We start from the raw sequence: 17,239 nt of genomic DNA, 5'->3' as shown, positions 1-17,239 counted from the left end.
CAGTGGCTTCAGGCCCCGCAGAGAGGTCCCTCCTGGGCAGGAGTCAGGGGTGCGATGGCTTTGCATGGTGGCGGAATAACCTGGCCCTTGGGGCGGAGGATGAAACGCAAAGATCACCATTACTTACAGGTCAAATATCAGGTAGTGGTGGCCCTCCTCGGAGATGCTGTCATGCAGCCTCACTGCCGTGGAGACAAAAGGACAGTTAACCACAACGTCCTTCATACTCACAGACTTCTCTCGTTCCCGTATGCTCCCGTTTCCCTTTAGCAGCAAGAGTTCCACAGGGGATGGCAGAGGAACAGCAGGGGAGTCCCATAACCCGGAGCGTTTTCCTCCGACAGCCTTCCACTGCCTCGTGCTGCTCACTATTGCAACAGCTAAGCGGTGCTCTCACGGCCTTACCAGTGTCCCTCACACAACAGTGATTCCCCCAGCCCCAGGAGGTGCACGGGTTCAAGGTCATTTGCAAAACAAGGAGCTGTCTGTGGTTTGCACATAGTGCTCGTCCTTGGCTAAGGCCCTGGGCAGCTGCTTGGTTATCTCGGGCATCGAGCAGTATTTCAGCCACACACGCACTCACACACGCTTCTCTAATTCCCAGGATTAGGGTGGTTTAATCAAGAGGAATGCTGGACTGCAAAGGGAGCCCTGCCAAGGCAGCATTCTTGCAGACAGGGTTTCTCTGCTGCTGGGAATATGTTTTTCCTCTGTGACTTCCCTTTCTCCTGGGGGGCCCAGGTGGACCATATGGTGGGGTTGTCTAGGAGCAGCCATGGGACCCCTTTCTTATTAAACATCCCCCCTCTCCTCACCAGTACTGTTCTTTGACCAGAGACCTGAAATGGAAAGAGCAGCACCCTGTTGTAATGTCCAAAGAATAGCCTCTCCTGTCTGCTTCCAGGAGCTTGGGCTCTGGGCTAGTGGCTGTTCCTGAGGAATCCATTCCAAGTGCTACACACGATTCAGGATGTGTAGGGACACAATGCTTTTGTAGCAGTGCTTAATTTGTGCCAGGGCTTGTCAGGGCTGAGCCCCGGCACCTCTTGCATTATAAATTAAGCTCTGTTTTGTAATATTGTTCTGTGCAGAACTCTAGTCAGACTGAATGCAGTCAAGAAACGGCTCACCTCTTCCTTAATTCAGAGTCTTGAGGGTCAATTCTGCTCTCAGTTACAAAGTTTGGCATTCCAATACTAGGTTGATAGAGATTGCACAGAAATAAGACGATTAGATAGATAGATAGATAGAATTAGAAGCAACCCCAATACAGTTGCACCAGTGAAAATACGAGCGTAATTTGGCCCTGGTTGTTTTGATTCACAGTCCCCTATGTCCCAGGATCCTACACCTTATTCTAGTGACATTTAGACTGTACATACAATACATTTAACCCTTTCTGCCTGTGTGTCTGTCACCTGGTCTCAGTACAATCAGGTAAGTCTCAATACTTTTGAAAATGATCTTTAGAAACTAGGGGTAAAAAGAAAAAAATTATACAAAAATGTGGGTTTTTTTAAATCCTATTTCTTGTTAAAATTGAGTGGAGTTTTAGCTACTCGCACTTTGATCACAGCTAATTTGGCCTCGGCTCATATGGAAATTTTCTTCATACTTTATGTTTACTGTCCTCGGGCTAATGGGATAGTGGGAGATAATACGCCCTAAGGCTATATCCAGCTCTGATTTTGAATGCAGATTCTTTGCATTCCTAGTGTTATTTTCCAGATTCAGTAAAACGTTCAGTTGTTAATATCACCCCCAACACACCAACGTGAAGAAAAGCTCAGCAGGCAGATCCAACGACTGATGGTGATTGCAGCTTGTGAACCAGGGTCCTGCTGGGAATGGGGAGCATGCATTGGAGGGTGTAGAATTTGGAGCAAAAGGGGATTTAAGCACCATTTTGTAATGGAAACAATATAAAGAAAGGCTAGGAAGGAATTGCTAGAGTTAAGAAAGCATATGCTCCCATGACCAGTGCTCAGACAACTCAGCTCCTCCAATGACCTTGTGCCCCAGTGCAGATGTATACAGTCATAGTCATCAAACCCACCAAGACCATGCTCCCCAATGGACACCCTCCAATTTGGGCAGTCAGGTGACATCCCCAATGAACAGTCACATCACTAGTGCTCACACCATCCTGTGCCCCAGGGCATGTAGAGAGCCACTTCCAAGACCTCCGATGGAGAACAGTCAGGGGGTTCTTGGAACAGCGATTGGGTTCGCTTTGCCTGCAGTCATGTATTTATTAGTCCAGCTCTTTAGATGCTCATTGCACAGAGCTGCAATTCAGAAGCCACTACCTACTTGCTCTCTTTGTTGTTTTTTGCCTGTGTTCTCTCCAGAAGAAGGCTGTCACCTGCTTCGACATCCTTTCACCTTCAGTCTCCTCTCAAAGGGACGACTTGAGTCACCACTATCATCACTGCCCAGGAAGACAATGACCCACCAATGCTGATGTCTTGCTGCGAGGCAGAGTCCTCCAGGAGGTTTATTGTTGTATTTTCATTAATAATTATGAAGAGAAAGGAAAAGGCTTGTCATGCCTGAGTGGGTCTTTGCTCACAGTCCCTTTTGTGGAGCTGATCTGAGCCATGGCTGTTAGTCTAATTTATTAGTATTTCCCCCTTTCACATTGCTGGTTTATGTATTCATCCTCCGATGCTCAGAGACCTGCAGTCATCCAGTTATTCTCATGCTTAGTTACGACTTTTCTGTCTTCCTGTGATGGCCACGTGGGTCAAGAGAGAAACATCAAGTACATAAAAGGTTGTTACAAGGAGGAGAGTGAAAAAATGTTCCCCTTAGCCTCTGAGGATAGGACAAGAAGCAATGGGCTTAAATTGCAGCAAGGTCACTTTAGGTTTGACATTAGGAAAGACTTCCTAACTGTCAGGTTGGTTAAGCACTGGAATAAATTGCTTAGGGAGGTTGTGGAATCTCCATCATTGGAGATTTTTAAGAGCAGGTTAGACAAACACCTGTCAGGGATGGTTTAGATAATACTTAGTTCTGCCATGAGTGCAGGGGACTGGACTAGATGACCTCTCAAGATCCCTGCCAGTCCTATGATTCTATGATCCCCTCCTGTTCCATGAAGAAGGTATCCGATTCCTGTGAGGATCCTCGACGCATGTCTTGGGGAAACAATCAGTGACAGGAGCCATGCCAAGGATCTGTACAGCCGGAGGGCTGGACGGCAACAGAGGCCTGGAGTTTCACACAGGGCCTCAGAACTGAATGAATTCAAAACCTGAAAGTGAAATTCAATTGACACTGCCCTGGTTTGCTCAGCGTGGGGGTCACTGCCACTTGAAACCCCCAGGTTCCTCCAGGATTCCATCCCAAACCAGAAATTCACCCAGTGTCACTCAAACCTAGGCCCAGGCTACTCCGAACTGCTCCTAATCTGTGGGTTTGGTTACGGAAGTACTGCACAAAGCTTTGCCCTCAGGGATGTTCAGCAGCCATGCTGGGGGTCATGAAGGCTTAAAGCCTCCCATGCCCACCTACATACCACAGCCTCCTTCAAGCCTCCATCCTAGTCTCGGCCACCCCTAGCCACAATGTGTGCAATGGTTCGAACTTGTATAGCTTGCCACCTGGGAATGCTTTATGTGCCTGGATATTGACCACCACCAGTAACTGCAGAGTCTGCCGTGTCCATGGGGGATGATGTCAGTGAGAAGTTGCCACAGGGAATGAATGAGAACCCTGCTAAGGGGCCCACATCTCATCAAAAAGGATTTTCCACCTCTCTCTTTTCCTGTGGGATCCAAAAGAATTGCACGTTATGGGTGTGGCCCCTGAGGACTAAGGACTGTTAGAATTATTCAGGGGTAGGGGAGGATCTGACCTGTTATTTACGAAGGAGCTCCAACATCTACCAGAATTAGAGATGGGTCAGATAAAACCCTCAAATCTGGACTCCCCTGAGCAGTAGGGAAGCTGAGATCTGGATCCATGTCATGCAGCTGGTTCCCATCTCTAGAATGGGCCAAAGCAACATGCTAGACCTAAACAGCTTCAAACGTTGGACCTTTGGATCCATCTCTAATTAAAACAGGAGGGGATGGTCCAACCCAGTGGAAACGCCCCAGTCCCTCCTGCGGTGCATCCCCCCTGGAGAGGTAGTAGTGTCCCGCAGCCCATGGCTCTGGCTTCTGCCAGGAAACTGGGCTCCACTGCAGACTGGCTTTCCTTGCATTCCTGATGGCATTGATTCTTCTTTCTCCTCTTTAATTCCAGTCTGCAGCATTCTAGTTCATGCCAGATCATCAGTGGGTAATTAGGCCTGTTTGTGCTGCAGTCAGGGGAAGCTGTGCTCCCAAGTTTCCAGGCAGCAGTGAACAGTGGGGGTGCGAGGGGCGGGGAGAGAAGTGCCTTGTGGGTATAAATAGCAACCAGATTGGTTTCATTAGCATCTTGCTCTGTTAACCCTTTCCAGCCCAGCGCTCCCTGCACCAAGGCCAGCGGTGCGCGTCAGGAGTGCACGCCAAGGATGAGTGGTGAATAAAAAGGAGACAAGACTTGTGAAGACCAATCTGCAGCCTACACTGCCCTCAAAATGCAGGGGGCCTGGAAGACCTGTGAAGCCAATGCTAAAACTCCCATTCACTTCAGTGGGAGTGGGGCCTGGCCCAGAGAGCATATGGCACAGCAGCTCTACGCCACTCGAGCTTATGCTGTTGAGAGGCTGATTCAACGGATTGGCCCATCCAGTTACTGATTATCTGTGCTATGGGGTGCTGGCGAGAGGGGGAGGAGAGGGCTGCATCAGACCAGCTCCCTCTTGCACCCTTCCCCCGTTCACTTGCTTGCCATCCTTGCCACTTTGCAGCAGTCACCTGCTGCCGTGATGGACACTCGTGTTTCCCATCGGAGGAAGCTTCCCGGAGTTCCGTTGCTGTCCATCGGGGAGTGCACCATGTGCTCTGACTTGGACTGTTTCTTACTCCCATGACTGGGCTGATCCCTGTACATGGAGCCTGTTACTGGAAGGTTCCCGTGCCCTGACATCAGCAAACGACATGCCTGCTGGTGCTCCCCCTCCCCCGCTGAGCAGTGGGCACCCTGCAGGTGTCAGGGTGGACTGCTAGGGATGCCTGGTCTCAGGGCAGCTTTTGACAGACCTTTCCCCCCCTGCTAACGGGGCGTGGATCTGAACTAGAGAAGAGGAGGAGGAGGAGGAGAAGATGAAGATGATGACTGGCCAGAGATGAGGACTCACGGGCCTGCCCCCTGCCGGGCAGTGGCTTGTGGAGATAAGGGAATCTGCATCTATTAGCAGGAGAAATGCTGTGTTTCCTGTATGAACTTGTACCTGCCTGGCAGTGACAGGCTCATTCCCTGGCCATCTTCTTATAAATGCCCATGGGGTCATTTTAGTTTCCAGAAGGTAGGTGCTCAGCGCAGAATGCTGGCTAGCTGTGCCCAGGACAGAGTAGCAAACCTTTGGCAAGGGGAGACTTCCCTTTCTCTGTGGTCTGTCCTGTGCAAAGGGGCCAGGAAAACGCTCTCTTTGTCCTAGGGTTGCCAGCCCTCCAGGATTGTCCTGGGGTCTCCAGGAATTAAAGACTAATTTTTAATTAAAGATTATGTCGTGTGATGAAATCTTCAGGGATTCATCCAACCAAAGTTGGCAACCCTACTTTGTCCCTGCCCCCAGATTAATTGCGTGAATGACACTTTGCACGCCTCGGGCGCTTGCCACTGGAGGACCTCAAAGTACTCTAATGAATCCAGCCTCCCAGCATCCCTGGGAGGGAGGCAGATATTGTCATCCCCATTGTACAGGTCAGGAGTGAGGAGGCATGAAGAAGCACAGGTCACTTGCTCTGTGACTAAAGCTGGGAAGTGAATCTAGTGGCAATCACCTGTTCTAACTACTTACACACAGGAGCCCTGATCTGTTCCATTATGTGCTGAGTCCAGCTATGTAATAACTGTGATGGCTTTGTCTTCTCTGTCCTGCACCTTTCATCTTTCCTGGAAGTGGAGAGAGCAGCCTGTGTGTCCTGCAAGCTCTATGCAGGGATCAGACAGTTCACCGCGCTCTTGCCGGCAGACTTTACAAGAAAGAACAAAAGTGTGGTTTCCCATACGATACTCCTTTCTTTGAGCAGGGAAAAGCACAGCACCCTCCACCTCTGGGGGCTGCGCTCTCTCTCATTTCCAGCCCCAGAGAGCCTGGGAGAGATTTGGAGGCTGTGTCACTTAGGAGATGCCAGGGTGGCAAAGATTAGTTGTTAAGGAGCGAAATGCCAGGGAAATTGGCAGCATTGCTGCGATGGCCATCACCTTTCCCTCCCTCCCTCTCTCTGCTCTGCCCCCCAGATTCTCGCACTGCTTGGCTGACGCCCCTTCTCATCCCTCTCCCGTTTGCCTTCCCTTTGCCCGGGAGCGTTGTTCCAGCTGGAACGAGGGGGAGCAAATGCCTCTGTTGTCACGGCAACAGCTTGGTCCAGCGTGGTCTGTGACTCGAGCTGATGCAGAGACGACCTGACGCTGCTGCACTGGCTATTTGCCTGAGACAGATTGAAGCTGACAGGCTCTTTATGAGCTGAAATATTTATGAAGCAGGCACCGTGTGTGTATGCATGTGTGGGGGGGGGGCGGGGGGCAGTTCCAGGCAGAGCAGACAGCGCAGGGCAGATGGAGTCTGGTCAGCGTGGGCTTACCCACGGGACTGACTTTCTGCTGCCACTTACTGTCTCCCCCTCACCGTGGTGTGCCACAGAACTGCGGTGAGCACGGCATGACGATGTGATTTGCCAGACAGGTGCCTTGGGAGGCACTGGGGAGGGGGCGGACAGGTGAGCGCGCGAACCCAGACCGGCCACGGCTTGCAGCGCTCCGCATTCTGTGGCCGACGCTTCAGTGCGTGGCTTGTTCCAGCGGCCCTCCCCACCCGGACAGCGGCCGACTTCACCTCGGCCCGGACAGGGAAAGCCAGGCAGCAGCTAGACACGCCGGGGGAAGCCCCAGTTTGGAAGGAAGCTGGCTCCATCTCAGCACGGTGGGCCGCTCTGGGGGGGATACCATTGCGGAGCACCTGCTCCCGGCGTCGCAAGCCATTTCCTTTTCAACATGGTGCAAAAACCCACCGACGCTCCTGCCTGGGGGCAGAGTCCCCGTGGGAGAGAAGGCTTTCCCTAGCTCCCGCCCTGAGAGCCACGGGCCTTGCTCACCACGTTCCCCGCTGAGTGGGGATCTTCCTCTGGCACAGCCAGCATCAGCTTGGGCTCTGGGAGAATGGTGAAAGCGACAGATTGAATCAGCATCACTGACAGGGCTTGGGGCTGGGTTTTTCCCCCCTCTCTCTCTCTCTCTTCTCCTGGCCTATTTCTGTCTTTCCCAGAGGCTCAGGAGTTTTCCTGGAACAGCTTTTCTGAAGGAGGCTACCATCAGATGGACGTTTGATGGGAAAGCCCCCACCCCCCGTTTCATGTCACCCGCCTCCGCAGCCCCCACCCCTTCGCTGGTCCCTGATGGGATCTGCTCTCCCTTTGGAGAGCCCTGAGGAAAGGAGCACCTGGGCAGTGGGAGGTGGGGAGGGGGTAAAAATGGAAGCACTGCCCACTTAATGGCATGCTCCTGCTTCTCCTTATGTGGCCAAGTGCTATGCACAGGGCCCAATCCAAAGTCAATGGGAAGCTGTCCGTTGATTTCAGTGGACTTTGGATCACACCCTTAGACCTCATTGGAGGAAGTCACCCCACCGAGCCAGCCACTGAACGTTCATGTCCCATAGGGAGCAACTGCTGGCCTCTGGGAATTAAGGCCCTTGGCACCTTGTTCTCTCGTCACTTACAAAGGTCTCCTACTCCAGTTGCACTGACCTCAGGGGAGCCATTCCTGACTGGCACAGCATGAGTGAGAGGAGAACAGGCTTTTGCCCCTCAGGTACGCCTTTCAATACCGACAGAGGCCTCAGCTTGTCCAGCCTCTCTCAGTGGGAAGTGGAGGTGGGTGCAGGGTATGACTGGAAGGAAAGGAATGCAGAGGGGTTCCCGCTCCCCACACACACACGTCCCCAGCATGGAGAAAGACCCTACCTATGTTTGGATGCTTCAGAAGACGGCAGATCCGAGCTTCTCGCTCCAGCTTCTGGTGATCTGGAAAGAAACAAGTCACAAGTCAAGGTTGAGGGAAAGGTCATGCAGGTTCCCTTCATCAGGAGACATGGCTATGGCCAAACCCGCCTCCACTTCCTCTCAGGCTCTAGAAAATACAAAGGCTCCTGGTGGGACTTGATGCTGCCCATGCAGGGGACCCCAGCGGCATTCTAGGAGGCTGTTGGGGGGAACCAGTCACTTTTACCCTTTAGGAACAGGGTTGAGGATATTCTTCAACACCAAGAGGATCTGACATATGTATATTTCAGCCAGGATATCCTTGAGGAGCACACCCCCAGGCTAACCTCACAAGACCCTGTATCACTTTTAAATGAGATACAGGGCCTACCATGCCTCCTCATGGATAGCCTTCTGCCTCTGTCCCCACCAGCCTGTCTCTGCCCCAGGCTCCTTGCCCCAGTCTCTCCCCATGGCTTCTCATCCCAGTTTCCTTTCCTAGCTAATCCCAGTCTCACACACTGAGCTCCTTGTCCACCCATCACGGTTACCCATCTCCGCCCAGGTCCTCAGGTTCCTCGTCCCTCTCTCCTTCCCCAGCCAGCCCCAGTCTTCCCCATTCCAGGCTCCCCATCAGATCTCAGTTTTGCATTCACTCCATTCCCAGTTCTGGTATCCTCACCAGTCTCAGTCCCAGCTTCTCATCTGATCTAAGTCCCACCCCACCCCCAAGACTGGCTCCGAGTCCCGTCCCCCCCCGGCCATTTCCCACCCTGGCTTCCAGTCCCAGTCTCCTTGCTGAGACCATCCCAGCCCCTACCCAACTCCCAGACCCCGCCTCCCTCCCCATCCAGCTCTTGTCCCCCCTGCATTTGAATCAGGCTCCCTCCTCCTTCCCCTCCTCACTGCCTGGGTGCCAGCATAGGTGAGACTCTCTGCTCTCAGTTCTGGAGCCCAGCACCACAGCAGCCTGCAGCAGCCCAGAGGAGCAATTGCAGGGAAAGTCCTGCTTTGGTCCTGCAGCCCCAGGCTGGTGCATCCTTGGTAGCTCTGTGGGGCTGGCAGTCCGGTCAGCAGGTAGGAGCTGGGTGGGGATGGAGCGTGCTCAGGGCAGATAGAATCTTCAGAGAATTTAGCTTCCAAGCTCTAACAAGTCTCTACTGAACATGTGCAAACTGAGATTTTGCAACAGTTTATAACTTGTTCCGATTTGGCCAGTTTTCCCCTTGATAACAGCAAAAGGCACATTCTTGACATCAGGGTGACCTCTCTGTCCAATCTCAAGCCCTCTCTCCACAGCATGGAGACGCTAGTGCTTTTCACCTAAACGGCTGTAAGAACTTTTTAAGCTGGGCAACGCGATGTATTTTCCCCTAAACTAGTTCTTGAAAATGGCTGAACCATTTCCATGAAGCCCCCCCACCCCCAAAAATCAGCCTAAGGCAGACACACACCATCAAAAATGTCAGCGCTAATGGTTAGAATTTGGCAAAGTTACAAAGCAACAGAAAATGGGCTCTTATAATGGGAAATGACAGACAATCTGCCTCTCTCTTTTTTCAGCCTCTCTTTTTTGTTTTGTTTTTTTGTCCTGCCCATTCTCTGCTCCTCTTTTCACTGGATTTGTTTCTTCTTTTCTCCTATAACCCCTGGTGCGTGCGTGTGTGTGTGTCTCTCTCTCTCACTCAGGAAAAACACAAACCTCATATGGTGGAATTTTGGAATGCAAGATGTACAGAATTAGGCAGCCTGCATTCTCCCATCCCTAGCGGACAGAGTGTGTTTTGATGTGACGAGAAGATCAGGGACAACAATCTCACACTGCACCAGAGGTGCCATTAACATCAGACTCTTAAGCTCCAGCAGACCATTTACTGCTGTGTGCTTGTGAGCACAGGACCAGCCTCTCCCTATCTCTCCAACATCTCTTTCAGTCTCTCTCCAACACGTGCATGTTGACACAAACTGCAATCTAATTCTCCTCTAGCGTCCTTCGGCCCTGATAGTGCTCTGCAGTAACACTGTTGAGGAGCATGACTCAGGCGCTAACATAGACACACATGAACCACCGCGAGAACATCTCACCCCGTTAAGGTACCCTGTGTTCAGTGAGCATCTCATTCCACCCAGGCTGCTGCATACGGCTTCCCTTTCCCAACTTCTCTTCCCTTCTCAACACCACTTCAAATATACCTGGTTCAGGAATTCCTGGCCTCACAGTTATCCCTGAACTTTGCAGTTCTTTGAAATCCAGTACAGGGAACCAGATCCAAATGGCTCCTGTGTTCCGTTCTGGGATGTTCTGAAGTGATTTTGTGTTTTTTCCTCTGCATTTTACTGCTTTCTCAGTCCATGAAATGGACTTCCTGGGAAGAGACACGTTCCCACAGCAACCATTTGTGAATGTATTTCATGGTATCAGGCACTAAGCAGCAGCAAGAAGAAACAGGGTTATTATTAGAGCTGGGCAAACCTCAGCCATGACTATTGCCATCCTGGTTCACCCCCTGGAGTTTAACTTTTGAGTTTCAGTGAATCCTGCCTGTCAGACTCCCATGCAAGATCCTCACCAATTCCTCTCTGCTCCTGGTGTTTATACCCTTCCAATATTTGTAGACTATTATATGTCTCCCCTTTAGCCATTGCTTTACTAAACTATACAAGTTTAGTTCTCGGAGTCTTCGCTCAGAATTCCTCCCCCATAGGCCCCTTGTACTTCTTGCTTATCTCTCAACTCATAGACTCAAAGACTTCAAGGCCAGAAGGGTCCATCACGATCATTTAGTTTGACCTCCTGCATGTTGCAGGCCACAGAACCTTGCCCACCCACTCCTGTAATAGACCCGTAACCTCTGGCTGAGTTACCGAACTCCTAAAATCTCTCCATTTCATCAACTTCTTTCCAATTATGTGGTGGCCAGACAGTAATGCATAGTCACATCACTTAATGCACTGCAGGAATGGGCTCATATACTCTGGTGATATGCACAATATAAAAATCTACACAGAATAGAGCAGAACAGAGCATTCCAGGTGCAGTCACAGAAGGCCTGTACAGAGACAATCCACACTACTCCCTGGGATACTTTTGTATGTACAGTCCAGAGCCACAGTAAACTTTTTCATGGTCTTTTTCAGCACAGCCAGTGAATTGCCCTGAGAAGCACATTCCCACTGGCTTTTCATAGATTCATAGATTTTTACGGCCAAAGGGAAACGTTACAGTCATCCTTGTCTGATCTCCTGTACAACACAGGCGAGAGAAGTTCACACTGTTATTGTTTGGGTCAGTCTGAGCTAGTTCCTCTTCCCTCTGTCCACCTGGGCTCTCCGTTATCAGGCATCACTCATTGAGGGTGTCTTCCACGCCATGTCACGGAGGAAGTAGCCAGCACTTCCCCGGCACATGTGGCAAGAGAGGGCCTGCGATGGGCTACATGGAGAACGTTGCAAAAGCCAAGGACTGGGCAGGGATGCCACTTTGCTCAGATAACATGATCACAGGCATGGTATAAGAAGCAGACAGGACACAATTTGCTCTGACACGTGGCCTACAGTGGGCCCCAGTAATATTCCCACCTCCCTTTATTTGTTTAAGGAAGAAAGGAGTGGCAAAGCCCTGCAGAACACAACAAGCCCTAGCATACCGGAGGGCTCCTCCCAGCCAAAGGCAATTCACCAAGCACAGCTGCTTTCCCTGCTGTGAGCTGCTCAGCTCCAGACCTGCTGCACGTGCCCGAGTACTGAGAAAGCTGCATGCATGGGCGGAGAAGCCCTGGGGGCATTCTCCTAGCAGGATGGAGGCCCCGGGCTAACTCACAGGAGGGTACAGTTCCACCCGTCACAGTGTAAGTCAAAGGCTGCGAAGAGCAAGAGTCACCTCCAATCACAGGGCTGCACAGAGGGGGGGCTGGGTTCCTCTCCTCCAGCTGGCAGGTGACATGAGCTTCACTTCTCAAAGTCTGTGCTCTCACTGCCTTGTAATGCCCGAACAGCAGATCAACAGCACTGATGCAAGTAGCGTACGGGTCACACTCAATTCCGTCTCTTCCCCAGCACATCCTCCAGCTACAACACAAATGCTTCCTCGGGTCCAGGCGGCATCTCATCGTGCACACTGTACTAGCGAGACAGATTTCACCTCTTGGATTCCCGCACACTCCCAGCAGAAGATGAATGTGCTGGGACAGCTCAGGCGCTTTCTCACTCAGTTTTTTGATCCTGTGTTTGTACTTTGGGATGGGGAGGTAGCGGGGAGTGAGGCAGGAATAAAGGAAAAGGGATTGGATAGAGCACGGGACTGGGCACAGGAGAGCTGGGTTCTGTTCCTGTTTCTGCTGGGTGGCCTTGGCCACGTCATGTCACTGCTCTGTGCCTCAGTTTCCCCATCTGTAAAATGGGGATAATATGATACTGACCTCCTTTGTAAAGTGCTTTCAGATTTACTGATGAAAAACACCATAGAAGAGCTAGGTACCATTATTATTTTGGTAAAGGCCCTTGCTTATTGAGAAGAATTCTTTTGGGAGGCATGGAGTGCCCTTGAAAGGAGAAATGATTAACGCAAACAGCAGTGGACTTGACTGGTCATTTTCTATGTTTCCCTTAGCTAGGGTCCTAAGGGAGGATAGCACAGGAGTGGGAGGCAGGACACCTGGGCTACCTTTCTGGCTCTGCCTCCAGTCTTCCTGTGTCTTTTGACCTGTCGTGCCTCAGTTTCCCCATCTGTGAAATGAAGATGCTAATACTTCCCTATCCCCCATAGGGCTAACTTCATTAATGCTTGCAGAGTGCTTTGAGATCCTGAGAGAGACAGCTGTGCAAAGCATTATTAGAAGTGAGACAAAATGGGAACCATTTATCTGAGCTCTGAGGCCATTAATAAATGGGATGTAGACCCAAACCAGGTTTGGATCACTTGACTAATGAGATTTTGCAAAGCAAAACCCCCAGCCCTGCTCCTGCCCATCCCAGTCATTCTGAGATTCAGAATAAAGGTCTCTCCCCTCACCCCCAGCTTTTCCTTCTGCCTGGTCCTGCATTTGTACCATCACAGTCTGCCACCATTGAAGTGACTGCAAGGTCACAACTCAGGCGTTTGACAGCAGAGGCGGCCAGGAGGGAGTTGGCGCTAACTAAAGCACAAAAGGTACCGAGAATAAATAGTGAGAAACAAGTGCAATGGATCCGAGATGGCGAGAGGAGATAAAGCAGCAGCCCTGGAGCCTGGCTGGCACTGGACAGAAGAGTTACATCAGCAGTCTGATTTCCCCCGGGCCACCCCAATTTTGGCACAGAAAGACCAACTGTGGGGGAGGGAAGGGGAGTTAAATCTTCATGTCCCATTCAGTCCGTGGCCTCCCTCTAACATTGTAACCAAAGGCATCAAGCACTCCTGTTGTTTTGCCACCAGGAACGGGACTAAAACAACAATTGAGTCCACATATAGTAGCCACCGAAGGGTCCAGCTATTACTAACCTGGGTACATTTGATCCAGTAGCCTAAAGGTTAAAGGTTTGTTAGTCCAGTAGGAACCCTTCAATCCAACTATTCACCACTAATGGAATTGTGTGGAAACCTTGAGATGCTTGAACTGTTTCCCCCAGTCTGTTTGACTGACCCTGCACGGGGGGAAAGTAAGTACAGCCTTTCCTACCAATCCTGCAGTCGTGCATGTGTTGGGATGGGCACTCGCAGAAAAGCGCTCCAAAGTTATAACAGAAAATCTTTTTATACACACCACAAAATATGCAGCATCAAAACGAGAGGTGCATAACTGAGAAATGGCTGTGTCTGTTGAAATGAGACACCACCAGCCATCAGGTGCCTGGGGGAGTGAATTTATCATTTGCCTTCTGAGCTTCTGATGTTGTCAAGCTATATCCTGCTGTCCTTACTCAGGCAAAGCTTCCAGTGAAGTCACTGAGTAAGGAGAACTGATTAAAAGTGGAGCAAAGACTTCAGAATTTGGCTACTGGCTCCTCTGATATTTACCAAAGAGATACAGACTAAAATGTGGTGGTTTTAGAATAACCTTACTTGGGCCTGTAGCAGGATTTTAACTGATGATCTTCAGCATTAAAAGTAGAATCTCAATTACCTGAATAATAGGGTAGCTAAAAGAGTAGCTCCATTAGCTGTCGGCTGTAATGGACTCTTATCCTCCCTCACTAGAGGGAGACAAAGATGCAACTTCTAATATGCGTTGCCCATTCTTTGCTATTCAAATCGACATGTGCTGGACAGTGCGGTCAGGAGACAGAGGGTGGATTCTACGGAGATCAGCCCCCAAATCACAAGGCAGCCTAGCACTGGGACAGTACATCCAGGTTGATGGCAAGCACTGAATCCCAGACCAGCCGACACTGGAGAATATTTCAGGAAGTGCATATTAGGGAGATTAACTCTCAGTCCTTGAGTCCGGCACTGGGATGTTGATTGCAGGGAAACAGAACAGATCTGGATTTGCGATTAACATAGTTGTAATCCCTGGCTGGAGAATAAGAAGGGAATGGTTTCCGCAAATTCTTGCCAGCTACATTCCAGTGGCTCCTGGGATTCATGGGGTAGACAGACTGTGGGAAGATTAGTGATATACGGAGTTTTAGCAAGGAGCCTGGCCCCTGCATGAAAGGGAGCAGTGGTGATTCACTCCATCCAGCCCCTCAGGGAGAAGAAGTGGTCCTCACAGCCAGCCGCAATGACAGTTCAGTTTGTATAAACCCCGCAAGTGCTGGATGCTTATCTGCTCCTTACGGGGCTTTTGGAGCCACAAACGCAGGTTGGAAATCTCAGGAGGATAGATATTTTCTGCCTGCTGTTGAGAATAACCTGAATAAGGGTGGGAGATTTTGACAGACATGGTCCCTGTCCCAGCTGAAACCTAGGGCTGGGATTTTCAAATGGACCTAAGTGAGGTAGGAGCACAAATCCTATTGACTTTCATTGCGACTTGAGCTGCTAAGTCAGACAGGTCTTGTTAAAATCCCACCCTTGGAGGGTGAGGTGCATGAAAAGGAAATCTAGCGGGCTGTGAAAGGTAGTCAAACTTCTCCAGGGCCCCCCAGCGGCGTCATCTGAATTTGGAGTTCTGTTCCACCATCTCTCCAGGTTTCACTCTTCGCTGCTCCTCTCACGCTACATCTCAAAGCTTCTCCTCCCAGCGCTGGCAGCTTTCCGACTCTGGATACTCCCTGAGCCAAACCTAGCCCCATTCTCCGCACCTGCTGGAGCGTCAGGATGGAAACACGTGTGGCCTTTGGATGAATGAAAAGGCAAGAAGAACAAGCCACTTCCCCTCCTTGGGCCTCGCATTCTGCAGCTATCCACCACTGACCTGCCTCCCAAGGGTGCCCAGAGGCTTGTTTTGTTAGTGGTTTAAAAGGGCTTTGAGATGCTCAGGGCAGAGGTGCTGCAGAAGGACAGAGAGTTCAGATCAAGTGGGGAAGACTGTGTTTAGCTCAGGAAGGCTAAGCAAGCAGTCTGGAACACACACGCAATATACGGCACCCACTCACCTTTCCAGATACCTGCACAGAAACACCGCCACATACACCTAACCAGCAGCAGAGAGACACACCCAGCCACTTGCCTGTCTCACACAACTACCTGCATGCACTCACAGCCCTGCAGGTGCCCTTTCACACCCAGGCACACACCTGCTTGCAGGTGTGCACTCTCACAAAATCACTTGTCATGCACACCCCTGCAAGCCTGCATAAAGTCTCCTCCTCACAGCTGTGTGGAGACACCTGTACACTGAGGAATGCATGTCTCCACACTCACCTACATGCATCCCCGCAGACCCAGCCTACGTGTGCATAGATACCCACTCCTGGCCAGGCTGCTGCTTGCACCCACTGGCACCCACACCTATGCAACAGACACACAGCTCAGTCTTTGCTTCCTTCCTCCCTCACAGGCCACAACCCTCCAGGAATGTAGCAGAGAATTGGCAGATTTCCTGTTCTGGTTTGTTCAGGTTCTTATAGTGCATCCAGCACGGTGGCATTCGACACCTGACAGTGATGCATTAACCAACACAGCTAGCTTGGCCCTGGGTAGGAACTCTGGGTTCAGAGACACACAGGGAGCTGAGAGGGCTCTGGAATTGAGCCCGGGCGTGAGAAGGAAGCACGGGAGAGATGAAAAGCAAAGGGAGTTTCAATGCAGTTAAGCACAGCATGGGTGCCGTGCTTTCACGTGAGCTGCAGAGGCCAGGAAGGGGGAATTCCTCCTCCTACTCCCAACAAAAGCCGGTGGCACTGAAACATGGCAAGGAGCAGGGAACCTTTGCAAGTGATTTCTGTGTATGGCTGGAGGGGATCTGGATTTAAATCAAAGTCATTGCTTTCAAAGGCCATTGGCTCTTGGGGGTTTCACCTGAATTGTGTGCCCAGAAACCGCCGATCAGGACACCCCTTGGACGTGGAGAGAGAGAGAGAGAGAGGCCAGATTTGGGGCTAAAACGTCTCCTGACTCAAGAAGCAATGGCTGAAGACACACAGCCACACAACTCACTCTTAGTGTCTAGGGATACTGGGCCTCTGGTATTGCCCCCGCCCTTCTGTACCTCAGCAGCAACGTGGGGGGGCTTTGAAGAGGAGCATTCGTCAATTCTCATCCCCTTTTCCTTCCCCTCCCCCTGTATTCCAGGGTGATTCGCATCCATCATATGATTCATCCTCATGGAAGGCAGACAGCCCATTGCATTTGATCTTGACCCCGGGGCTCTAACAGTTAGCAGCTATGCGGCTCCTCCACCTATCCCAGGTATGCTTTGCTCCTGGTAGAGGTCTTGGTGGAAGGATCAAAACTAGCTTCCAGACACTGGTGAAATAGTAGCAGTATCAAGACTCTGCTGGGTGGATGGCTGACAAAAGATGCTGGTGACTTGATCCAGGTCAGCCGGCAGAGTAAGGCTGCAGGCTCCTCTGCGTATTTAAGGATGAAGATGCTGGGCTACTGCTGGAGGGGTAGACCAACAGAAGCCTGAGAAGAGGACAAAGAGGGAACCAATGAAGACACAAAAGTGGGCGGGGAGGAGGGAAGAGAAAGAAAGTAATTCAATCTGGTCTTTCAGGAAGCCCTGAAATCTACAATGCTTCCTGGCTGGTGGCTTCTCTGCTGCCAACTTCGATCTGCATGGAAAAGCCAA

At 50.9% G+C, this 17,239-nt stretch overlaps 1 protein-coding gene across 4 annotated transcripts in view; it reads right to left on the bottom strand.

Annotated features, from left to right (window-relative positions):
• CAMK2A (calcium/calmodulin dependent protein kinase II alpha) overlaps window positions 1–17,239 on the bottom strand; it is a 75,666-nt gene that overhangs the window by 36,084 nt on the left and 22,343 nt on the right. For 3 of the 4 annotated variants that reach the window (XR_014712634.1, XM_084636513.1, XM_084636514.1), the window contains exons 3-4: window positions 8,064–8,123; window positions 128–182 (exon numbers count right to left, since the gene is read on the bottom strand). Coding sequence is in view for 2 of the 4 variants with exons in the window: in XM_084636513.1 (XP_084492639.1) it covers window positions 128–182; window positions 8,064–8,123 (115 nt within the window). In the remaining 2 variants the exon portion in view is untranslated. Of the gene's footprint in view, window positions 1–127; window positions 183–231; window positions 385–8,063; window positions 8,124–17,239 lie in introns of those variants that run through there. The other variant, XM_084636515.1, reaches the window with a different exon arrangement.

The sequence above is a fragment of the Lepidochelys olivacea genome, assembly GCF_965140295.1.
Source record: "Lepidochelys olivacea isolate rLepOli2 genome assembly, chromosome: 8".
NCBI classification, from domain to species: Eukaryota; Metazoa; Chordata; order Testudines; family Cheloniidae; genus Lepidochelys; species Lepidochelys olivacea.
Note: the sequence above shows the minus strand (reverse complement) of the source record. Positions and strands in the feature narration are given on the sequence as shown.